The following is a 21,315-nucleotide window of genomic DNA, read 5'->3' as shown; positions in this document are numbered from 1 at the left end:
ATAAAGCATGTCTCTGTTAAAGGCCCCCCCAGTATTCCCACATGGTTCAATGCGCAGAAGGCCAATCCTTTTACATTTCCTTGGCCGATTTTGGACCCCAGTTTATCCCTGTACCTTAGTCACAACACCATGTAGTCCTTGCAACATGACACATTACACTTGTGTAGCATTGAAACCAATTACGACTCTCTCTGTGCTCTACAGATGCCACCAACAGGCCAGTTACTGTCTAAATACTATTTTTCACGGTACATGGGTGTATGTTACTTTATTTTTAGAAAGAGGAGAGGTATGAACCGTTTGGGGGATAAACTCTCGATCTGACGACCCTCTAATAAATGCACCTTCAGCACAGGAAGAGAACCTCATAATTACCTTCACTAATATTCACATATACTTAACCAGTGTGAAGAAATTCGTACACAAAATGTGCATGCAACATTTCCATTTCTTTTTTATCTCCCAGACATTCATAAAACATATTTCATGTAAAGAAGCCTTCCACCCCTCTATTTTCCGACAAAGCACAAACGTGGCCATTTCTCTTATGTTGGCTATGCCGATTTTGGATCTTAAATCAACCCTGTACTGCACTCACAACACCATGCAGTCCTTCCAACATCAGAAACTGCATTCCTCATTACACAAAGACAGATAAATAATGCAGCCCACTTCAACTATACCTTCCCAAAAACTCATACAAACTACCATAATCACTAATCCCATTCCCAGTATCTCTTTGACCTCATTTCTCGTATGCACCTTCACTACTCAGTAATTACTATTAGTGTTGTGCCTACCGAAATACAAAGCAGAAACCCTTTCCATATCACACTTGAAAATCTCACCATATTACTGAAAGCATGCCTTTTCATACTTAAAACAAACATACAATAAGATGTATACTTGTATTTTATAAGTTTTGCATCTTCTGATGCATAACACGTGTGAAAATGCATGTAGAAGCATAGACATACCTGAGCAAAGTCAAAATGTTAAAACAAACACTAAAGCAATATACAATAGGCAACTATGTAACTTGCAACAGTATGCAACTTTTGTATGTAGCACTGAAAGCGATTTCGACTTTACTCTGCTGGTCAGATGCCACCAGCAGCCCAGTGAGGGTCTAAGTGGTATCTTTCAATGCACTTGGACCTGTGTTACCTTCTTTTTACAAACGGGAGGACAGAAAGCATTTGGAAGGGGGAAGAGGGGGGAGGAAAGGGGGAGGGGTCAATGGACGTATCATTCCCAGTGTCTCTATCTGCCGGCCCTGTTATATACGCAATTCACCACGAGAAGGAAGCCACACAACCACCTTCACTCATATTCACGTATCCTTCATGAGTGTAAGCAAACCCGTACACCAAGTGTCCTGGCAATATTACATTTTTCTATCTTCCTGAAATAAATAAAATATGTGTCTTCTAAAACTACCCTCCCTCCCCCCAAGTATATCCCAACAAGGAACAATCTTCAAACTTGGGCCATTTCGTTTACATTCCCCGAACAGATTTTGGACCCCAATTCATCCCAGTACCTCAGACAAAAGACCATAGAGTTCTTTCAACTTGACACACTACACTCATGTATCATTAAAACTTGTATTTGTTGAAATTTACAACTTAAAAACACATTTAAAAACAAATTCCAACCTATTTTTTTCCTATTATTTGATACATCCAACTGTCCATAATTATTTTTAAAAATATGAAATACAGGTGAGGCGTTAATCACTGATTGCAAAAGCTCTTTTTTACTACTGTAAGGCATATAACTAAACTGTGTTGCAGATCTCAAGAATACATACCTACTCCTCTAGTGAAAAAATGACTGTAACAGTTCTGCCTCACAGTTTCTATGAGTCGTAGTGTATTGCCAGAATAATTGGAGAAATGCTTCCATTGTATATCACTGAATGGATAAATTCATAGATAGTACTTCAAGAAATTAATCTCTGCATACATAGTGCCTCAGTAAATGCAAAACTACTCCCTTGCTCATTGCATAACTGCATAAGTAATCCACAATTGATTTAATTTGTGTGGTATTAGTGCCTACTTGATTCTATGAGTCCATGGCTACTGCCTAAGTGACTGTGGGCCATATGTAGGAAGCCTAATACCGGTCGGTAACTGCCGATTTTCGGTAAATATCCCGTTACCGACCGGTATTTAGGCTTTTGGTATGTAGGGGGCACATTTCAGGATTCGGTAATTTACCGAATCGGTAAAATTACCGAATCGGTAATTTTACCGATTCGGTAAATACCGAATCCTGAAATGAGATGTAGGGGGAGCGTGTCATTGGTGTGGGGATTCATTATTTACCACCAACTAAAAGTTGATGGTAAATGACAAATAGCTGTAAAAAAGCATTTTTGTGCACTTTGAAGTGTGCAATGTGGCAGACATACATGCCCTTAGGGCATGTATGTGCGCCACATGTGCACACATGGACGAATCAGGGGTGCAACAGGGTGTCAATGTGACACCCTGCCACCCATGATGATGCCTCCCCCATTACCGATTCGGTATTTACCGATTCGGTAATGGCAACTGGCTTCCCATTCATTCCTATGGGCCTCCAGCTATCTTATTCCAAATAACCGCAAGTCCTATTGCATACAATCGGGAGACCCGTACATACCAACTCTTTCACAACGTATAACATGTTGCACCAATGTGTTCTCTCCTCCTCTGTATGCTTTTGGAGATAGTTTGCTTTGGCCTTCCATTCCTACTTTGAAAACAGATTTTAATTGTAAACACTAACACAAACTGCTACTGTTTCAACAACAAGTGGCTCACACATCAGCTCATGAGATCTTCAAATAGCAGGTGGCTTAACCACGAACTGACATTGACTCACTGCTCTATGCCAATATTTTGCTACATTTTGCACAATTTACACACCAAATATTTAATCACTCTCAAACCGAAGGCCTATCAAAATTTTGTAAACTAGTCGACTCCCGCCTTGTTATCTCTTCTAAGACTATTTTTAAGGTAAAACCGGATTTCATTCATTCAAATTCTGCAAGCGCATTTGGCGGGTTCCCTTGCTGCTCTTGCTGGTTTGCACAGTGCATGTTCTTCAGTTCCCACTACGAAATGGCTGCCCGTCTTGTGCTTCAACTCCATCCACGTCAATTGCACCTATACCGTTAATGGATGCTACAACTTTTGAATGCTTGCCATTGGCGATATATATGGCATCAGATGTAGGCTGAATTTCTGCTGCGTGTATTTTGCCTGCATGCAGCCTTTCTTCTACTGTCTCCGGTGCCCCTTTGAATGCCACCTGCAAATCTGCCTTTCTACTACTTCACGCGATACACTGGATTATCAATTGTTGCTGTGACCATTGCTGGCTCCTGACCAAGACTGTTCCGGAGACACACGCTTGATGAATGCCTTTCATAATGCAATAAGGGGGAGATGGAGTACATGGGCTCATGCACAGCGCCTCTTTCAGCAGACTATCATGGAATATGATGCAAGTTGCCCTGACATGCTCTTGCTCGCAGAAGATTACGATGACCATGTCTGTTCTTTCGACTTGCTGAACTGGATGGCGACCCTCTTTGCTTGGAGAGGTGCAGATGACCTTTTGGAGCTGATTGCATATCACGGTGCTTCTGAGCTCTTGAACTTTGATGGATCTCCATGAGTGCTCATGGTAACCCATTTTACGGCCTCTTATTTCTACACTTCAAGAACACTGGGTTTTTTCCTTTGTCTCAATTCGCTTTTCCTTCCTTTTGGGATTTTCAGATATTGACTTTCTTTACGAAATTCCCTTTACAGACTTGGTTACGCTATCTTTATGTTTGCGCTCTGTTTGCCTGGGTGTTCCAGAACTAGCCGTTGGGGACATTACTATCTATATTAAAAGTTATGTAGTATGCAGACAAACCTCTGAGATGTTCTATTTTATAATAATACTTCTTTTTTTGCAGGGAGAGAAACCTTCCTCAAGATATTTCTTTCTCTATTCTCTTTTGCTGATGATATCTCCCTTTATCAGATATTGATTCACTACTTTACTGATTATAATTCCATCATACAGTTTAATTTTTGTTGTGACACATATACTGCACATTACACCATGTTATTTGAAATACATTTTTAAAATGTTTCATGTCTGTATCATATGTTACAAATACAATACTGACAGTTAATTCCTTTCCTACCATGTCTTTAACCTCATTTGTCTGTTGCATCTTAGCTACTAAGCAACTACTAACAATGTTGGGACTACCCAAATGCAAACCAGAAACCCTTTCAATGTCCAGTTGAAAGTCTCACCATATTACAGAAAGAATGCATGCATCTCTCTGTCCCTTTTCCAAGTGGCATCATACTTAAAACAAACACACATAGAGATCTATACCTGTGTTTTATAGGTATTGGATCTTCTGATACATAGCTGATATGAAAATACATGTTGAAGCATAGACATACCTCATCAAAGTTAATCTGTTAAGACGAATCATCGAGCAATCTAATTTGGAGCAGTAGGTAAGTTGCAACTGTGTGCGGCTTTTTTCTATAGCATTAAAGTCGATTACAACTTTCTCTGTGCTCGTCAGATGCCCCCAGCAGCCCAGTGACTGTCAACGCAGATGGGTCTCTGTTACCTTCCTTTTACAAATGAAGGGAGAGAAACCGGTAGAGAGCAGGAAGAAGGAGGGCGTGATCAAGGGACGTTTCCTTTCCCAGTCTTTCCATTTGCCACCCCTGTGGTGTACGCAGCATAAGCACGAGCAGGAAGCTTGACAATTACCTTGATTTATATTCACGTGGGCTTCACCAATGTGAGCAAACCAGTGCACTAAGTGTGCACACAACATCTCATTTTTTTCATCTCCCTGGAGTTAATACACCATGTCCCTGTTAAAGCCCCCCCCCCCCCCAGTATTTTCCTGCAAGGTTCAATCTGCACAAGGCCATTCCTTTTACATTTCCCTGGCCGAATTTTGACCCCAATTCATCCCTGTACCTTAGTCACAAGATCATGTAGTCCTTGTAACATACAACACTGCACTTGATTTAGCATTCAAACCGATTGTGACTCTCTCTGTGCTCTACAGATGCCAAACAGGCCAGTGAAGGTCTAAGTGATATTTTTCACGGTAGATAGGCCTCTGTTACTTTCTTTTTTAGAAAGAGAATAGGGAACTATTGGGGGTGAGAAATGGGGAAGGAGAGTAAAAGGACATGTCATTCCCAAACTCTTGATCTGCCGGTCTTCTGATATACGCAGATTCAGCACAGTGAGGGAGCCTGACAATTACCTTCACTTATATTCACATGTAATTCACCAGTGTGAACAAATAAGTACAAAAAATATACAGGAAACATTACCATTTACCTCTCAGACATTCATGAAAACTATCTCTTCTAAAGAAATGCCCTCCCCTGTATTTTCTGACAAGGCACAATATACAAACCTCCCTATTTCACTTACATTTACTGGGCCGATTTTCAACTTTAATTCAACCCTGTACCTTAGTCACAATACCATACAGTCCTTTCACCAGAAGAGACTGCATCCCTAATTTAACTAAAACACTTAAATATATATGGTGTACTTCAACAATACCTTCCCAAACACTCATACGAAGTACCATATATTTACTAATCCCTTTGCCAGCATGTCTTTGATCTCATCTGTCTTTTGAATCTTCACTACTCAGCAACTACTAACAGTGTTCACTCCACCCAAATTAAAGTCAGAAACTCTTTCCATATAATTTCTCACACCATGAATGTAAATCAAGACTCTAATCAAGAATAGAACCAGTAATGACAAGATTTCCCTCTCTTTCCTCACAGAAATAGATGTAAATAGTAAATCAAAATCCTTCTTTCATTATTTCACAGTGCAAAACACATTTCTATCGGTTACTCATATTAACTATCTCTAACTCTCTTCTAAAACACCCCAAACTGGTTCTCTTATTTTGTGGTTTGGAGACTCCCCCACACTGCCGCATCGCCACACAGCCCCAAACCCTTACCACAATTCAGAAGCCTATTTTCAATAATACTACTGCAAATTTTGAACAACATACTCTCTTCTAAACATACTACTCATTTTCATAATCTAACGTTAATAGCTTATCAGTTGTAATTAATTTTGCACTTCATATTTTAATACCACAGTTATTTCTACTCCTTCCCCAACCACCTTATTGACAGTTTCCATACCAACAGTTTCTGCAACATTCTCCGGCAGGTGCAGGTCACAAGTTTACTTTATTTCATCCCAACAGTTTCTGCAACATTCAACAGCAGGTACAGGTCACAAGTTCACCAAGTAGCAGGTGTGGTTGACTTCTGCATGTGTGATAGTATCCTATGTAGTGTACCTTTCATAAATGTTTTATTAACCAATCAGAAACATACTTTTTCACAAAACTAACATGCACCCTAGTTTCACTGCACAATGTTCTTCATCAGCCAATCAGTTATCGTTCTCTCAAAAAAAAGCTTCTTCTCCACCTTTCACCATGTCTCTCATTTTACCAGCGGACTACATGAACTCCAGACATCTTTTGAATCCTTCCAGCCAAACCTTCAAAATGCTAGTATGGATCGCAGGACACAGCTATGTTTTCTGGTGCAAAAGATATGCTGAACAAAGATGTATGGACAAAGACCTAGCTTTACAATATGTGGAGAATAAATGGTTTGCACAGAGAGGATTAAAGTGGCACGAATTGGTGCCTTAGGTTAAAACCTCTTTGCATCTCCAACACCCTGACCTAATGATTGTGCACTGTGGTGGAAATGACCTAGGCACATTGACTGGTGTAGGTCTGAAAATTCTCATGAAGGATACCTATGCACAATTGATGTTGGTTTTCCCTTAAACTGTATTTGTATACTCTAATATATTCCAAAGACAGAAGTGGAAATGGTCAAATCGGTTCTGTCCTCAGATTGAGAAAGATAGGAAGAATGTCAATAAAGCTGTGTCTGCATACCTCAGAGATCATAGAATGGGGTCCATCTACAACAACAATCTACATTTTAATATGCATGACAAATACAGAAGTGATGGAGTTCATTTCACAGATCAAGGAAACAGAGTTTTTCTCAACAACCTGAAGCTGTTCATCCACACTTACATGTAGCTCCAACAAACTCATAATGAAAACAAGGGCTTTTTTTTAGAGCAACCCTATATCTCAGAACTCAGTTGGACGATTTTAGGCCCAGGTAACCGTATCATTCAGAGCCTGGCCACAATGTTTGGGAACCACGCAAGGAGCCCCAATCCCATGCACTCGTGCCACCTCCTGCAGCAGCAGGCATTCCTTTTGAACAAAGCCAGCTGCTCCATGCAAGCTCCCTTTGCCCAAAAACAAATCTGCTTCACTTCATACAAGTGAGAGCAAACTTCCTCCTCTTGCTTCCATGAAGCAAAGCAGAAATGTACTATGTCAGAGCATGAACTCTGCATAAATCCTGCCCTGCCATAGCAAACTACAATGTCCCAGAGGTAGCCACCATGGGTCATTGTTGAAACCGGCCCTCGGAGATAACGATACCCAGGGCCATTGAAAGCTCCTCAAGGAAAATTGGACAATACACGGCCTGGGAACATCGTACTCCCTGGGGCCCACTGTCCGCAACACACACCCGCATTTTAATTCATAAATGCCCAGGGAAGTAGTGCCCCTGACACAGTATGGGGGAAGCTTCACTCCTCCAAACTTACATTTTACCTATACCTTCAAAGACGTGCTCCTCATCGGACCGGAGGGGGAGGGAAAACGTGTTCCCCTGCACCCCTTCATATCATTATATTTACTCCAAGGAAGTGGCAGTCCTCATGACAAAAATAAACCCTGCATCATAACTAAGCATACCTCCTGGGAACTGGCCCACCTGCGGGCCTAATTAAATGAAGCCTGCTACAGCGCGGGTTGTTTTTCATTTTCCCACTGTGATTTCCAGGCCCTACGCACATAACGCAAATCCTGCCGAAAATATATTAAAACATTTTGTTTACCTTTGGACTCCCTATGCCACACCCTGAGCACCCTATGGAGGTCACAGTGTTCCTACCCTGCCCTCTTCTACTTTTTTTACCCTTTTTCAACGTACTCGTTTCAACCGAGTCACAAGAAGGCTGCATACGCTTCCTACTCTGAAGTGTTGGCAGCCAATCACAGGCAAACACATGCTCGGAACGGCTCAGCCAATGAGATCTCACAATTTTCAAATATCGATAACTTTAAATATCTCAAAAACTACTAAACATATTTACACCATTTATAGAAAAGTGGGCTTTCTGGACCAAGAGCTATCTCTCTGCCAAATGTGGTGTCATTCAGTTCAGCAGTTCGGGCTGTAGCCGTGTATAAAGTTTCCTATGGAAATTAACATGGAGAAAACGTGTGTTGGGACCCCCCCTTTCTTCTCGGCCCCCCCTTGACAAATCACCCGGAAACTTTCAACACCAGGGCTTATCTGATTAAACAATTAGTTTTAAAAAATTCACAGAGATTTGCCAAATGACGCCAAGGATATTGGCAAAAGAAAAAAACAATTTGTATGGAAACTAGGTCCTAACTATAGCGACCGCCAGTAGGTAATAGAACAAACCACAGACTCCCTCGCAATGTATTGGTTGAATGCTGGTTGTCTTGACCGCTGATAACTGAAAGACACATCTAATTTATGGTATTTTTAGTGTGAAGTAACACAAAGCACATACTGAGAACACTCTCATGCCCACATTGTTTCCTGCCAAAATCTTGACTATTGAAGTGATCCCTATGACCAATTAAAGTTCATGTAATCCTTCAGAGACAAGTAAGCAAGATTCAATTCTCTACTCCCACAGGTGTCTTCATTTCTCTTTTTTCAGGTATTGACCTTCCTACAACTTAGCTGCATTTCTCAATTATATCATATAGTTGTGTATGTAACAGGTTCCTATTGCAGTGATCTGAATGATCTACTTTTTTGTACCAGATCTCCCTCCCCGCAGAACCCTCCCTAATTTATTTCCCCTCATCTAGCCACTCTGAAACTCTGTTCTTTAAAACACAAAGTCGGAGCTGCTGGAAGGTGGGCCTCTTGAGGGTACTGCTCCATAGGAATGGTGGTTGTGACAACTAACTCCACATTAATTTGCTGCAAAAGGGAACAACATGTCTCAGCTGCTTACTAGCTAGTGCATGATGTCACAGGATGAGAGACTGTGAACAGGTCAAGAAAAGCTTGTATCTAATAACTTTATTATTTTGTTGTTGAGAGAGCTAATTCTCTAGCTCATTCAAACACTAAATAAAAGCTATATATTTGTTACTGTGCCAGTATCCTTATAAGTACTTCAATCACTTGTTTCTCTATCTCCATCTACTTAAAATTATTTTATTTTCTATCACAAAATCTGCCCAATTTTCATCAACCTATCCCATTTTATTAAATGTAATTTAAGTCAAGGTCTCTAGACTATTTGATAACATGGGGTAATGTTTATATGACATCGCTAAACATACATCCCTTTTTCTGCATGAAATGCATCTAACATATGTTTGCATTCTACATCAGTAATTGTAACTATTATCTGGGATATTATTACTACTAATGCTTTTAATTTTAACATTTGACACATGTCTGATGACAAAAAGATGAGGATGAATCTAACAGTTGAATAGGCAATAGAGGAGGTGGGTCTCTTATTAATCTGTTTCTCCATAAATTAATAGTTGGCCATGAAGTTTTAAGGACCCCTCTTCCATTTTTCATTACACCTCACCTAGAAGATACTCATACTTTGGTATCTATAGTGCCTTCCTTCATGTATTAATGTTAAATGAATATTGTTTCTTTTGCAAATGAATAATAAATACAATGTGTAGTCACACAGTGGGTCATTTAGCGAGGATTACCAATTAAAGAACCCTTACCATTATAGTATCAGCACACAACTCAGGTAAATTATTTTGGACCGAATCGTTCTAAAATTTAGTGAACGATTCACCATTTCAAACCATAATAATCTTAGTTCACAATTGCATTTTTCTACTCTTCACTGGTTTATTTAGTGTATGTTAGAGGATATATTATTCTGTTTGGGTCACACTTCCTTTTCTCTCTGTTTCACGCTTTGTGGTATCAGTTCATTTTTTGCCCCAGAACACGGGTGCTCATTCACAGATATCGGCTATATGCACAGCATAGTATATTTTTTCTTTTCCTTTTTTACATTTAGAATGTCCTGTCAGGTATTGTCCTAATAGTTCTAATAGTACTGCCATACCTGGCATGTGTACGTAGTATTATAAGTAGGCCTGGGCGAAAATTTCATTCCGTTCGCGGAAATTGCGATAATTTGACATTTTCGCGTTCTGCGGAGAGCGAGAAAATGTCAAAAATTCCGGTTTCCGCAGCTTGGCGATAATTTGTTTCTTGCTCGCGCTGTAAAATAATACATTCTTGCGCGCGCGCGATCGCCTTACCTGAATCCCTGCTTTCGCCGACAAGTTTTCTTGATCCGGTCGCGTTCTCCATGAGATGTTGTATTGTTTTTAGCCATTTGCGCTGTCTCGCGACAGTTCGCGCCCGCAGTAACGTCATGCGTCGCGCGATCACGTCTTTCTTCTCGCGATCATGCACCGCGAGAACAACTCAAAACAAGATGGCCGCGCCCGCAAGCAACCACATGGGTAAGTTGGCCACCCGCAACCATGCAGAAAATCTCACGAACATGCCGGAGAAAAACTTCCGCATCTTCGCGATATTTCCGCTCGTTTGCGATAATTTTAAACATTTTCGCGATAATTTGCAAAAGTTAATTTCGCAAATTCCGCCCACCCCTAATTATAAGTCTGCTATGCCAGTCTCTCTCAGATTCAATTGTATATTCTGCTTCTACAATCAACAGCACACAATGCATATAACTCATGTATGAAATGAGTTGATTTCAAATGTCAGGTTGGTCTCCTATGCTGTTTTTTTATTTGTTTACTATACATAGCCTTGAAAAAGTCCCATCGGGGAAGAAACATGTGTCGGCTGATGAGCATGCATTTGGTTGGAAGTGTGATGACACAATAAAAATGATGAAAATAGATCACATGACCTTGGAATTCTGGATTAACTTTTCTGGTTATTTGTCCACAAACGGTGTAATTAAACAAAATTGTTGGAGTGCTCCAGTATATTGTTTTAGGATATTGTGGTTGAAATTCTTTAGAGTAATACCGTCATTGCTGTCATAAGTAGCAGGGTCATATTCTGTGGTTGCTCCAGTCTTTGAATAAGTATTCTTGCTGTAGACTTTCCACCCTGTTTAGGTGTGTGTTGTGCAACAATCTGTTGTTATCGGCATGGCTGCTTATCTGTATTTAACACATTGTATGCATTTAAATGCATTGCAATGGTATCTACTCAATATTCCACTGGTGGCCCATACATTTTACACCAACTTTTATACAAATTAACTCATGCAGTATGTGGAGATTATTTCAGCAACAACATGCAAGCTGCAAGCCCTTTCCAAAATGTACCTTCTTTTTGTCCCTGCACACAAAAGGCAGCAAAGAGAAGTGGTGGCAAAAGAAAAGAAAGCATGCACACAGAGATGGGACATCCTGCTAAAACATAAATAAAAATGAATGCAAAAAAAAAATGTGGAGTGCAGTATGAGGACCACTGCCTGAATGCTAAAAGAAAAAAGACACATAATCCATGTGGAAAAAGCAATAAACCCAGTATAATGAGGAGGGACAAGTGAAACTAAATCTGGGGTGGGATTTACCACGGAGACAGGTCACAATGTAAATCCTACCTTCATTTCAGGAAGGCAGCCCATGTAAATGAACATGATGCCCATCTCCTCCTATAGAAGTTGGGTGCTGCTCCCAAAACAACTGAAAGAATTGGGGAAAATGGTAGAACAAGGCCACCTAAGCAAGATAATCTAACGGGTGAGGAGCAAGGGTCGAGGAGGAAACCAGGAAGCGGGCTGGCAAGGGAACTCAAAATGGGAAGGCCAAACACATTTGTGCATTCAGAACTGAATTTGTCAGAAACTGTCAAAAGTAATTTTTTAGTCAGTGCAAATAACTTTCTCTTAACAATAAATCAATTGAAACGTTATTTTGCAGAGGCCAGTACAAATACCGGTGCAAAATTTTACGTAATTTGCAATATATCTCAGTGAGTAGTGCAATGCATTTAATCTGGCTCATAATTTCAAATTCTTACATTTAGAATAAAGCATCAACATGTTTACCTATTTTTACTTCCATTTTCTACATTAAAAAAAGGAAGGCACAGTAATCCGTACGAGGATGAGGGCACAGCGTCATTGTGCATAGGCACATTCAGTAGGATATCTCTATAAGATCTGTGCCAAACTGTCCTCAGACTGTGCTGCAAGCTCATCCTGCAATGGTTGGCAAATCTCAAAACAAAGTTCTGGCAAAGCCAATAGTTATGGTGTTGGCTGCCAGGAGTTTAGTTTTTTTAATGATTGTTTTGTTTTGTTATGGTTTTTGCGTGAGTTTATTGGTAAAGAAGCTGCCTGACCTTCAACACTCGTAAAAAATAAAAGAAACAGTGGCTAAAACCAAAAGTGTTTTTGTCTCTAAAAGCACAGATGGGCACATGCATCAAGGTATGATTTTGCGAGTCCTTAATTGCGATTATTAAGGAATCCCAAATAAGGACTATGCATGTAGGAATCGCTATAAAAATAGAGATTCTTAAACATTCCTTAAGTGCGACACGCAAATTACGAGTCACAATTAAGGAATGGCTCTCCCAAGGGTATGTGTGTGCAACATGAAAATTTGAAAAATGCACTTTAGTGCATTTTTCAAAGTTTTTGCAAATTACCAACCAGTTCAATTGCTCGGTGATTTGCGGCCCCAAATGTAATGTTAATGTTAATGTTATCATAATTTGTAGCGCGCACAGCTACTCCAAAGAGTGTCCTGGCACGAGCCGAAGAGTAACAAAGAAACAAATAGCAGAAGAAAAGCCAGGACAAACTAGTTAAACAGGAAAGTTTTGAGTTTTTTCCTAAACTAAGTAGGATTCTCAAGACTACGCAGATCCAGGGGAAGGGAATTCCAATATGTTGCGGCCAGATAGGCCAATAAGATGCCCCCCTTATGTTTCGGTGAAACCTGGGGACAGTGGCCAGGAGCATTTTCGAGGAACGAAGAAGCCTGCCCGAGGTACAAAACTGAAAGCGTTTCCTGAGATAGACAGGGCCATACTCTTAAAGTGCAGCATGATCAATGACCAAAGCCTTGAACATTATCCTAGCTTTAACTGGCAGCCGGTGTAAGTTACGCAGGTGTTGCCTAACACTGGAGTGCTTAGGTAGGTCCAACAGCAGCCGGGGAGCTGCATTCTCGACAACCTGCAATTTGTCCAAAAGTTAGCAAGGGAGACCGACATACAACGCATTCGCATAATCAATGCGAGAGGTGACCAAAGCACGAATGACAGTTTCTTTAGCAGGAAGAGGCAGCAGCGGCAAAATCTACGGAGGAGTTTTAAAATGCCAAAGCAAGTGCCAGTTAGTTTGCTGACCTGGTTACCAAAGCTAAGCTTTTCATCAAACCAGATACCAAGATTTTTTACAGGGTGTCCAGATGAAGAGGGATTAGGGGATTCATTGGGTCAAAAGTTATGCCAAAACAATGGGGGGAACTCTCCAAAGAAAAGGATCTCAGTTTTGCCTGCATTACATTTTAACTGAGCCAATGAAAGCAAGTTAAATACAGTAGACAGGCAAGCCTTGATATGAGAGGTGGCGGCCTCGTGCTTCTTCCAGGTAAACAAAAGTTGAGTGTCGTTGGCGTAGGCAACCACTTAAGCACCCAGGTCCTCGGCCAGCTGAATAAGAGGAGTCATATAAAGATTAAATAACAAGGGACTCAATATAGATCCCTGAGGAACCCCTGTCAGCAGATCTTGGGATGTTGACACAAAAGGGAGGATTCAAACTTGTTGGGTTCTAGCTTCCAAAAAGGATTTTAACCACTCCCAGGCGACATTGATGATACCCAACTTCTGCGGACGGGCAAGGAGAAGTGAATTGGGGACAGTATCAAAAGTGGCCGTGAGGTCCAGCAGGACCAAGGCGGCCCTGCCCCCGGCATCCAAAGTCTCACGAATGGCCTCCTCTACTTCCACTAAGGCAGACTCAGTACTGTATGAAGCCCTAAACCCCAATTGGGCAGGATGGAGAAGGCGCTGCTGCTCAAAGAAGGAGGTTAGCTGCTTGTTGACCATTTTCTCGCATACTTTGGCAGTGGCCGGAAGCAGAGAGATGGGGCGATAGCTGGAAGGGAGATAGGGATCCAAAGTCGGCTTTTTAATAACAGGGACAAGCAACGCCTGTTTCCAGTCGGTGGGAATGGAAGCAAGTGTAAGCGAGGTAATAATCAGCTGATTCAGGTGTGGATTGATAACAACAGCTGCTTTAGCCATGAGTTTGGCAGGGCAAGGATCATGAGGGGAGCTTGATTTAAGACAAGAGAAAGCAGCCACAAAGTCCAACTGAGATACAGGGTTGAATGAAGAATGAGTAACATTGGCAGAGGGAACAGATAGGTGATCAGAGGACAGCTGAGAGGGCTGGATATCAAGGTTATGAAAATGTGATTGCAATGCCCTGACCTTATTGGTAAAAAAATTGGAAAGTTCTTCACACCATGAGAGGAAAGGGACGTGGGCCAAATTCATTGCATTGGGGGAAGTAAAGATGTTTACAATTTTAAACAGCTCTTTAGCGTTATTGCTAGACTGGGCAATATAATCAGCGTAATAAGTCTGCTTAGCCAATACCATAGCCGCATAATAAACTTTTTGGGTTACTTTCAATTTGATCTTGGCCTCTGAGCTATAGTTTTGTCTCCATTTCCTTTTCAGCCTTTTACAATGCTGTTTCTGAAATTTAAGCTGGGGCGAGAACCATGGTTTAGGAAGTGGGACATTATGGCGGCTGGGTTTAGCTTGCGGAGTGAGATCGACCAACACCTTCTCAATCCAGCTATTAAAATGGGCAAGGGCAGGAACAAAATCAGCAGGTAGCGAAATTGCTATTTAAAAGTGGTTATTTCATTGCATTTAAGGAATCACAAATTGCGATTCCTTAAATGCAATCGCAACCTAAGAAATCGCAATAAATTGTGATTTCTTAAATTGCGAGTGCCGTACACTTTGATGCATCGTAAAAGTCCTTTTTGCCGGTGCAAACATTCGATTTTTGCGAATCGCACCATTTGCGCTCGCAAAAAAGGTTGATGCATGTGCCTGAGAGTGTTTTAGTAGAACCTGGCACTGAAGTAATCAACTTTGTATGTGTGTTGGACCTGGCCCTTTCTGCAAAGTCATCCCCAAGCTTTTTGTTTTCGCCCTCCACCTTTTTGCTGGCTTTAGGACTCTGTGCACTTTACCTCTGCTAACCAGCACTAAAGTGCTTGTGCTCACTCTCTAAAACATGGAAGAATTGGCTTTTATCCTATTGGCATATTTAATTTACATATAAGTCCCTAGTAAAGTGTCTATATGTGCCCAGACCCAGTAAATCCTACTAGTGTGCCTGTAGCACTTATTGTGCCACTCACTTAAATAGCACTTTTAACTAGGCCTGGGCGAAAATTTCATTACGTTCGCAGAAATTGCGATAATTTGACATTTTGGCGTTCCGCGGAGAGCGTGAAAATGTCAAAAATTCCGGTTTCCGCAGCTTGGCGATAATTTGTTTCTTGCTCGCGCTGTAAAATAATACATTCTCGCGCGCGCGATCGCCTTACCTGAATCCCTGCGTTCGGCGACAAGTTTTCTTGATCCGGTCGCGTTCTCCATGAGATGTTGTATTGTTTTTAGCCATTTGTGCTGTCTCGCGACAGTTCGCGCCCGCAGTGACGTCATGCGTCGCGCGATCACGTCTTTCTTCTCGCGATCATGCACCGCGAGACAACTCAAAACAAGATGGCCGCAAGCAACCACATGGGTAAGTTGGCGACCCGCAACCATGCAGAAAATCTCGCGAACATGCCGGAAAAAAACTTTCGCATCTTCGCGATATTTCCGCTTGTTTGCGATAATTTTAAACATTTTCGCGATAATTTGCGAAAGTTAATTTTGCAAATTCCGCCCACACCTACTTTTAACCTGTCTAAGGCGTGTTACTGCAGAGCCTGTGGGTGCAGTTTAAACTGCCATTTTGACCTGGCAAAATAAACCTTTGCCAGTCCCAAAAATGTCCTTTTTAATACATATGTCACCCCTAGGGTAGGCCCTAGACAGCTCCAAGGGAAGGGTGCAGTGTATTTTAGAAGCTGGACATGTACTTACTTACATGTCTTGGTAAGGAAAAACTCTTAAATTCGTTTTTCACTTTTGCAAGGCATATCTCTCCCATGGATAACATAGGAAGTGCCTTAGTATATTTTATAAGTGTAACTTTCCAAATGGGATGAAATAACTGGTTCATGTTTGGTGTCTCTTGAACCCTATTTTAAAATCCTAACTGATGGTGAAGTCAGATTTTCAATTACAATTCTGAAAATGGCACTTTTAGAAAGTTTGCACTTTCTTGCCTCAGCCATTTGGTGCCTGCAGCTTTTTTCTGGTCACATGACTGGGTATAGTTGGCAGTTGGGCTTTCTGTATTCCTCCTAGACAGCCACACACAATGGGAACTTAGGGGTGGCTGTATGGGTGATCACTTGCAGGTTAGGAGGGTGGAGCAGGGCCCAGCTTCACTTACACAGGAATAGACTCTGGTCTCCACTCAAAGGGCCTAACGACCCTGCATTTGTCACTTCAGCCAGCTTGGAACCAGGGCAGGGGTGACAGAGAATTCTCTGTAATTCAAAGTCACTATCTTGAAGTTTCCCCCACCTTACAGAACCAGGGCACAAGGGTGTAAAAGGGGGACCTCAGACACTAACACTTCAGTATACTTCTGGACCTGTGGATACTCTGCCAGGAAGAAGGACTGCTGTGATGCTGCAAGGACTGCCACTCTGCTGGACTGCTACTCTATAGAAAATGCTGCCCTGCTATGCTGACCTGCTGCCCTATTGCATGGAGAAGAAGAACTAAACCTGTACTCTATCTTCATCCCAGGACCCCAGAGTGACTCAAAGGACTAGTCTTCTGGCCTAGTGATCTGAGCCTTAGGGGCAAAACAGGCTCCTCGACAACTCCTGGAACTGTTGTCTGTGGGTTCCTGACCCCCAAGTGGTACCTCTCAGGTCCTGGGCCATTGGTATGGCTTTCAAGCTCTTAAATTCCAACTGTTGGGCTCTTTGCGACTGCAAACTGGCCCATTTGAACCAGATCCATAATGCTTGCATAGAAAATCAGCATGAGCCATTGCATGCCTGTTTCTGCACAGAATCATCGTTAGCTTGTTGGGGACCGCAAACGTGAAGCTCCAGCCTACCCATCCCTGGCGCCTAGCCTGCTCTTTTCATCACACCGACTGCTGCCCGCAAGGCTATCCTTGCTCCCGGCGACCCTCTCCAACATTAACAGGACTCTTGGAACAACTTTTGAGAAGGTAAAACATCTTGGAGTTGGGTTAATGTCAGAGAGTTGAGTAACGGCAATGTGGGGAAGCTGACTGAGACTTTTTTCGAGCATAAGCCTCTTTGCAAATTGGAACCCTATCTTGACTTCATCCAGATTCCACTGGACAGATTATTGTATGTGCGATTCAGATTAGGGACTTTACCTCTCAACTCCGTCACAGCTAGTTGGAAGGGCCACACACGCATATCCACTGGCTGCCCAAGCTGTGCAGCCCCGAAGGAGACTATTCCCCATTTTCTCTTTGCCTGTTTTACTTATAGAAGAGCGAGATCCAAGTGGCTGAGACCGATTTGTAGAATGCTGGGCAGTCAAGACCATGTAACTGTGTTGCGTATCTTAAAAACGGATACCTCGTCCCTCACTATTGTATGTGGAATGGCCAAGTATTTGGGTTGCGCTTGGCTGTTGAGAAAAAAAAAACTTGCCTCCCTTATGCACTGAAATGTTCTAGTGGCCAGTTTTTACTCTTTTTTACCAACCCCTATACAATGAAACTCGTGTTCTTTTGTTCTTGGTATTTTGTATATAGTGTCTTACCTTGTGATATAGTTCAATTTTAGATACATTTACGATCAATTCTTTTTATTGCTAATGTTTACTTGATCCTTTTTAAACTTTTATTGTATGTTGTGCTTTTATGATATTTTTTATCGAATAAAGCTATACCTACCTACCTAAAACATCTGCTGGACTAATCTGGGACTGTATCTGATCCATGCTCTATCACAATCAGCCTGAATCTTTGACTTTGACCCAGTCCAGCAAAACCAGATATCCCCGGTTGGCACTTTATGCTGCAAGGTGCTATTTTACAGTTTACTCTGTAAAAAATCATAACTCTGGTGCAACAGATAGGATGTTTGTCATTTTTGTCTTGTTTTATTTATTAAATTTTTGTGTGGGATCTTTTTGTGTGGTGTTTTCACTGTTTCACTGTTTGAGTGCTGCACAAATACTCTACACATTGCCTCTAAGTTACGCCTGACTGCTCCGTGCAAGGCTACCAGGGGACTGAGCAGAGGTTAATTCAGAGTTTTCTTGTGCCTTACCCTGACTACGACTGTGCTTGCTTCTAGGCCAGGGTTCACAATTCTGTCAATCAGTAACCTGATATTTAACACTGTGGATGCGCTCCTCATGAAAGGCATACTCTAGGGAGTGGAAGCAAAATGTGAATGACACAAAAACAGACCAATGGTGATGAGGGCTGCCAGGAAACCACTTTAAGTAAGTATGTTACATATATGACTTTAGTAAAATAAATAATGTTTTTTAATGCCAGATCTAAAAGTACCTCTTTTGAGGATATATCCACTCATAAACTGGCCTCTTTGCTGCATACATGCACTAACACACAGAACATTAGAGTACGTAATACTTAAATAAATAGGTGTGAATTACATTTTTCCAAAGTCATACATCCAATAGCAGTTTTGTTGACTTCATTGCAGCATTGAAACTTCCCATCGGTGAAGAATCCATTGTGATACCTGGTGAAAAGGCTCAGATTGCCCTCTATTGCTGCGATTGAAAGAAAAAAATAATGGTGAGCAGAGATATTTCCATTTTTTCTTTTTGTACTGTTTACATATATCATTATTTTGATATAATTATATCTGATCACGTTGATTAACATGAGCTGTCTAAGAAAGCCAGAATTCTTCTTTATGGGTAGGATAAAACTTATGATGATGAGATAGCCAACTTAAAAAAACATTGTGGCGACTGAGCCTATTGTATCTGTTAAAAGTTCAAGAATAAGTTCTCACTTTGTATCTTATGAGAAAAAACTGGGTAATCCATGAATGTCAAAGATTTCCATGTGTAGATTTCCATGCTTCATCCTACTCACTAAAAAAGAGATAATTTATATTCCTCCCAACTAAGCACCCCTTTTCATTTTTGTGCCCCATTATGGGCATTGAAGTCTCAGGTATCAAGCAGGAAATAGCCACAGTTGTTCCCAGATGTTACCTTCTACATATCTAGGGAACATACTTTTGTACTAGTCCTAAGCAAGCTCAAATATTCCACTACCTACTGTTTAATCTTCCTTTCACTATCTCTCCATTTGGATAAATATCATCAAAAGGCCTCTTTTAACCGCACTAGACACACCTTCCTTTTATCATCAACATTAGACTAGAGTTCTATATAAGCTTTGATTTTAAAACTTAAGGCCATTAGCAGCTCTTTCCTTAACTACCTCATTGAAGCTTTATTGGACACATATAGGAAACTTATGCTAGTTCAGGCACAAACTTGTTGTCCTACCCAAATCCCCTTGCACGGTGTTCTGCTTATTCTCTCTACGCAGGACTTTCCTTCAAACTGACTTCTTGCTGACCTGCATTCAAAGTCATTGCTTCATAAATTTATGACTAATCTAAATCTCCCATTTACATCATAAAAATCCAAATTTGTTTGAGAAATTCCAAATGTATACTTTGTCTTGTTATCATCAACATTTACTGTCTTTCTTCTATATTTTTCTCTCTCTAGAAAGGTGAATATATTATATATATATATATATTCACTGAAAAAAACATAGGTTTCAGGCACGTTATTGTTAGGAATTAGCATTTAAAAAACCTTAGAAATTCACTGAAAAAACCATAGGTTTCTGGGGCGTTATAGTTTGCTGAACTTTTATCTCTTACAAAACCATTGAAATTCCACCTTTATAGTTAGTTCAGCTAACTATAACTCGCGCGCCCGCAATGCACTGCTGATGACGTCGCATATTACATCACTCATGACATGGTCAGTGACATCACTCATGACAACTTAAAAACGCGCCACAGGGCCTGTGGCATTCTTAGTTGAGAGATTAAGTCCCCTTGAATCCTAAGGGTCCCTAGGGTCAAACTAGCCCACTAGGTACCTCCAGTAAGCGCCACAGAGCTGCGTTGCATAGAGGTGTAAAAAGGGGCGTGGCCTCAGAACACCTGTCTGCAACGCAGCTCCCTGGCGCATACTGGAGATACCTGTTGGGCTAGTTGGCCCTCAGGGACCCTCAGTAGTGAAGGGGAATTAATTCCTCAACTTACAACTGGCCAGGGGGCGCGTTTGCAGAATGCTGCAAGGAGGGCGCGATGCCGGTCTTTTATTTATATATTTTTAAGAAGGAGGGCTGTGTGGCCCCCTTTCTTTTTCTAATTTATTAGCCCTGGGGACCCCATCCCCCAGGGCCTGCAAACTAATTTGTTTTGTTGAAAAAAATTAATTTGGTCCTCCCAAGGCCTTAATCCGCCCCGGGGACCCCAACCCCCAGGTCATGGCCTTTTTTTAATTGTTTTATTCTTTAGGAGGGGGGCTGTGTTGCCCCCCTCCTCAGGCCACTTATGGCCCCGGGGACCCCATCCCCCGGGGCCGGCCTTTGTTTTTTATTTAAAAAAAATATATATATTTATAGAAACACCTAGGACATACTGGACAAACCGTATGTACCTATCACCATGACGATTTGCGTGATATTCATTAAAAGGCGACTATGCATACAATGAATCCACGTAGAATATATTCACACTGCTAGTGAAGCTCTTACATGTCTGACACCCTACCGTGCCTAATCCCGGCACCCCCGCTGGTGGGTACTCTCCAAGTAGACACCCTTGTCGTTTATTTATACAAACATGGGTAGCTATTGACGGGCACATTTAATACACATGCACACCAAGCCATTCAAAGGGGATTCGACAAAAATTCGACCAAACTA

The 21,315-nt window shown here is 41.4% G+C and overlaps 1 protein-coding gene across 1 annotated transcript in view; it reads right to left on the bottom strand.

Annotated features, from left to right (window-relative positions):
• BMX (BMX non-receptor tyrosine kinase) overlaps positions 1 to 21,315 on the bottom strand; it is an 891,026-nt gene that overhangs the window by 641,445 nt on the left and 228,266 nt on the right. The window contains exon 6 of the mRNA XM_085620470.1: positions 18,999 to 19,118. Within this exon, the coding sequence (XP_085476596.1) occupies positions 18,999 to 19,118 (120 nt within the window). The remainder of the gene's footprint in view (positions 1 to 18,998; positions 19,119 to 21,315) is intronic.

This window comes from Triturus cristatus, chromosome 8, assembly GCF_964204655.1.
Source record: "Triturus cristatus chromosome 8, aTriCri1.1, whole genome shotgun sequence".
Taxonomy (NCBI): domain Eukaryota; kingdom Metazoa; phylum Chordata; class Amphibia; order Caudata; family Salamandridae; genus Triturus; species Triturus cristatus.
This window is presented reverse-complemented; position numbering and strand designations above follow the sequence as displayed.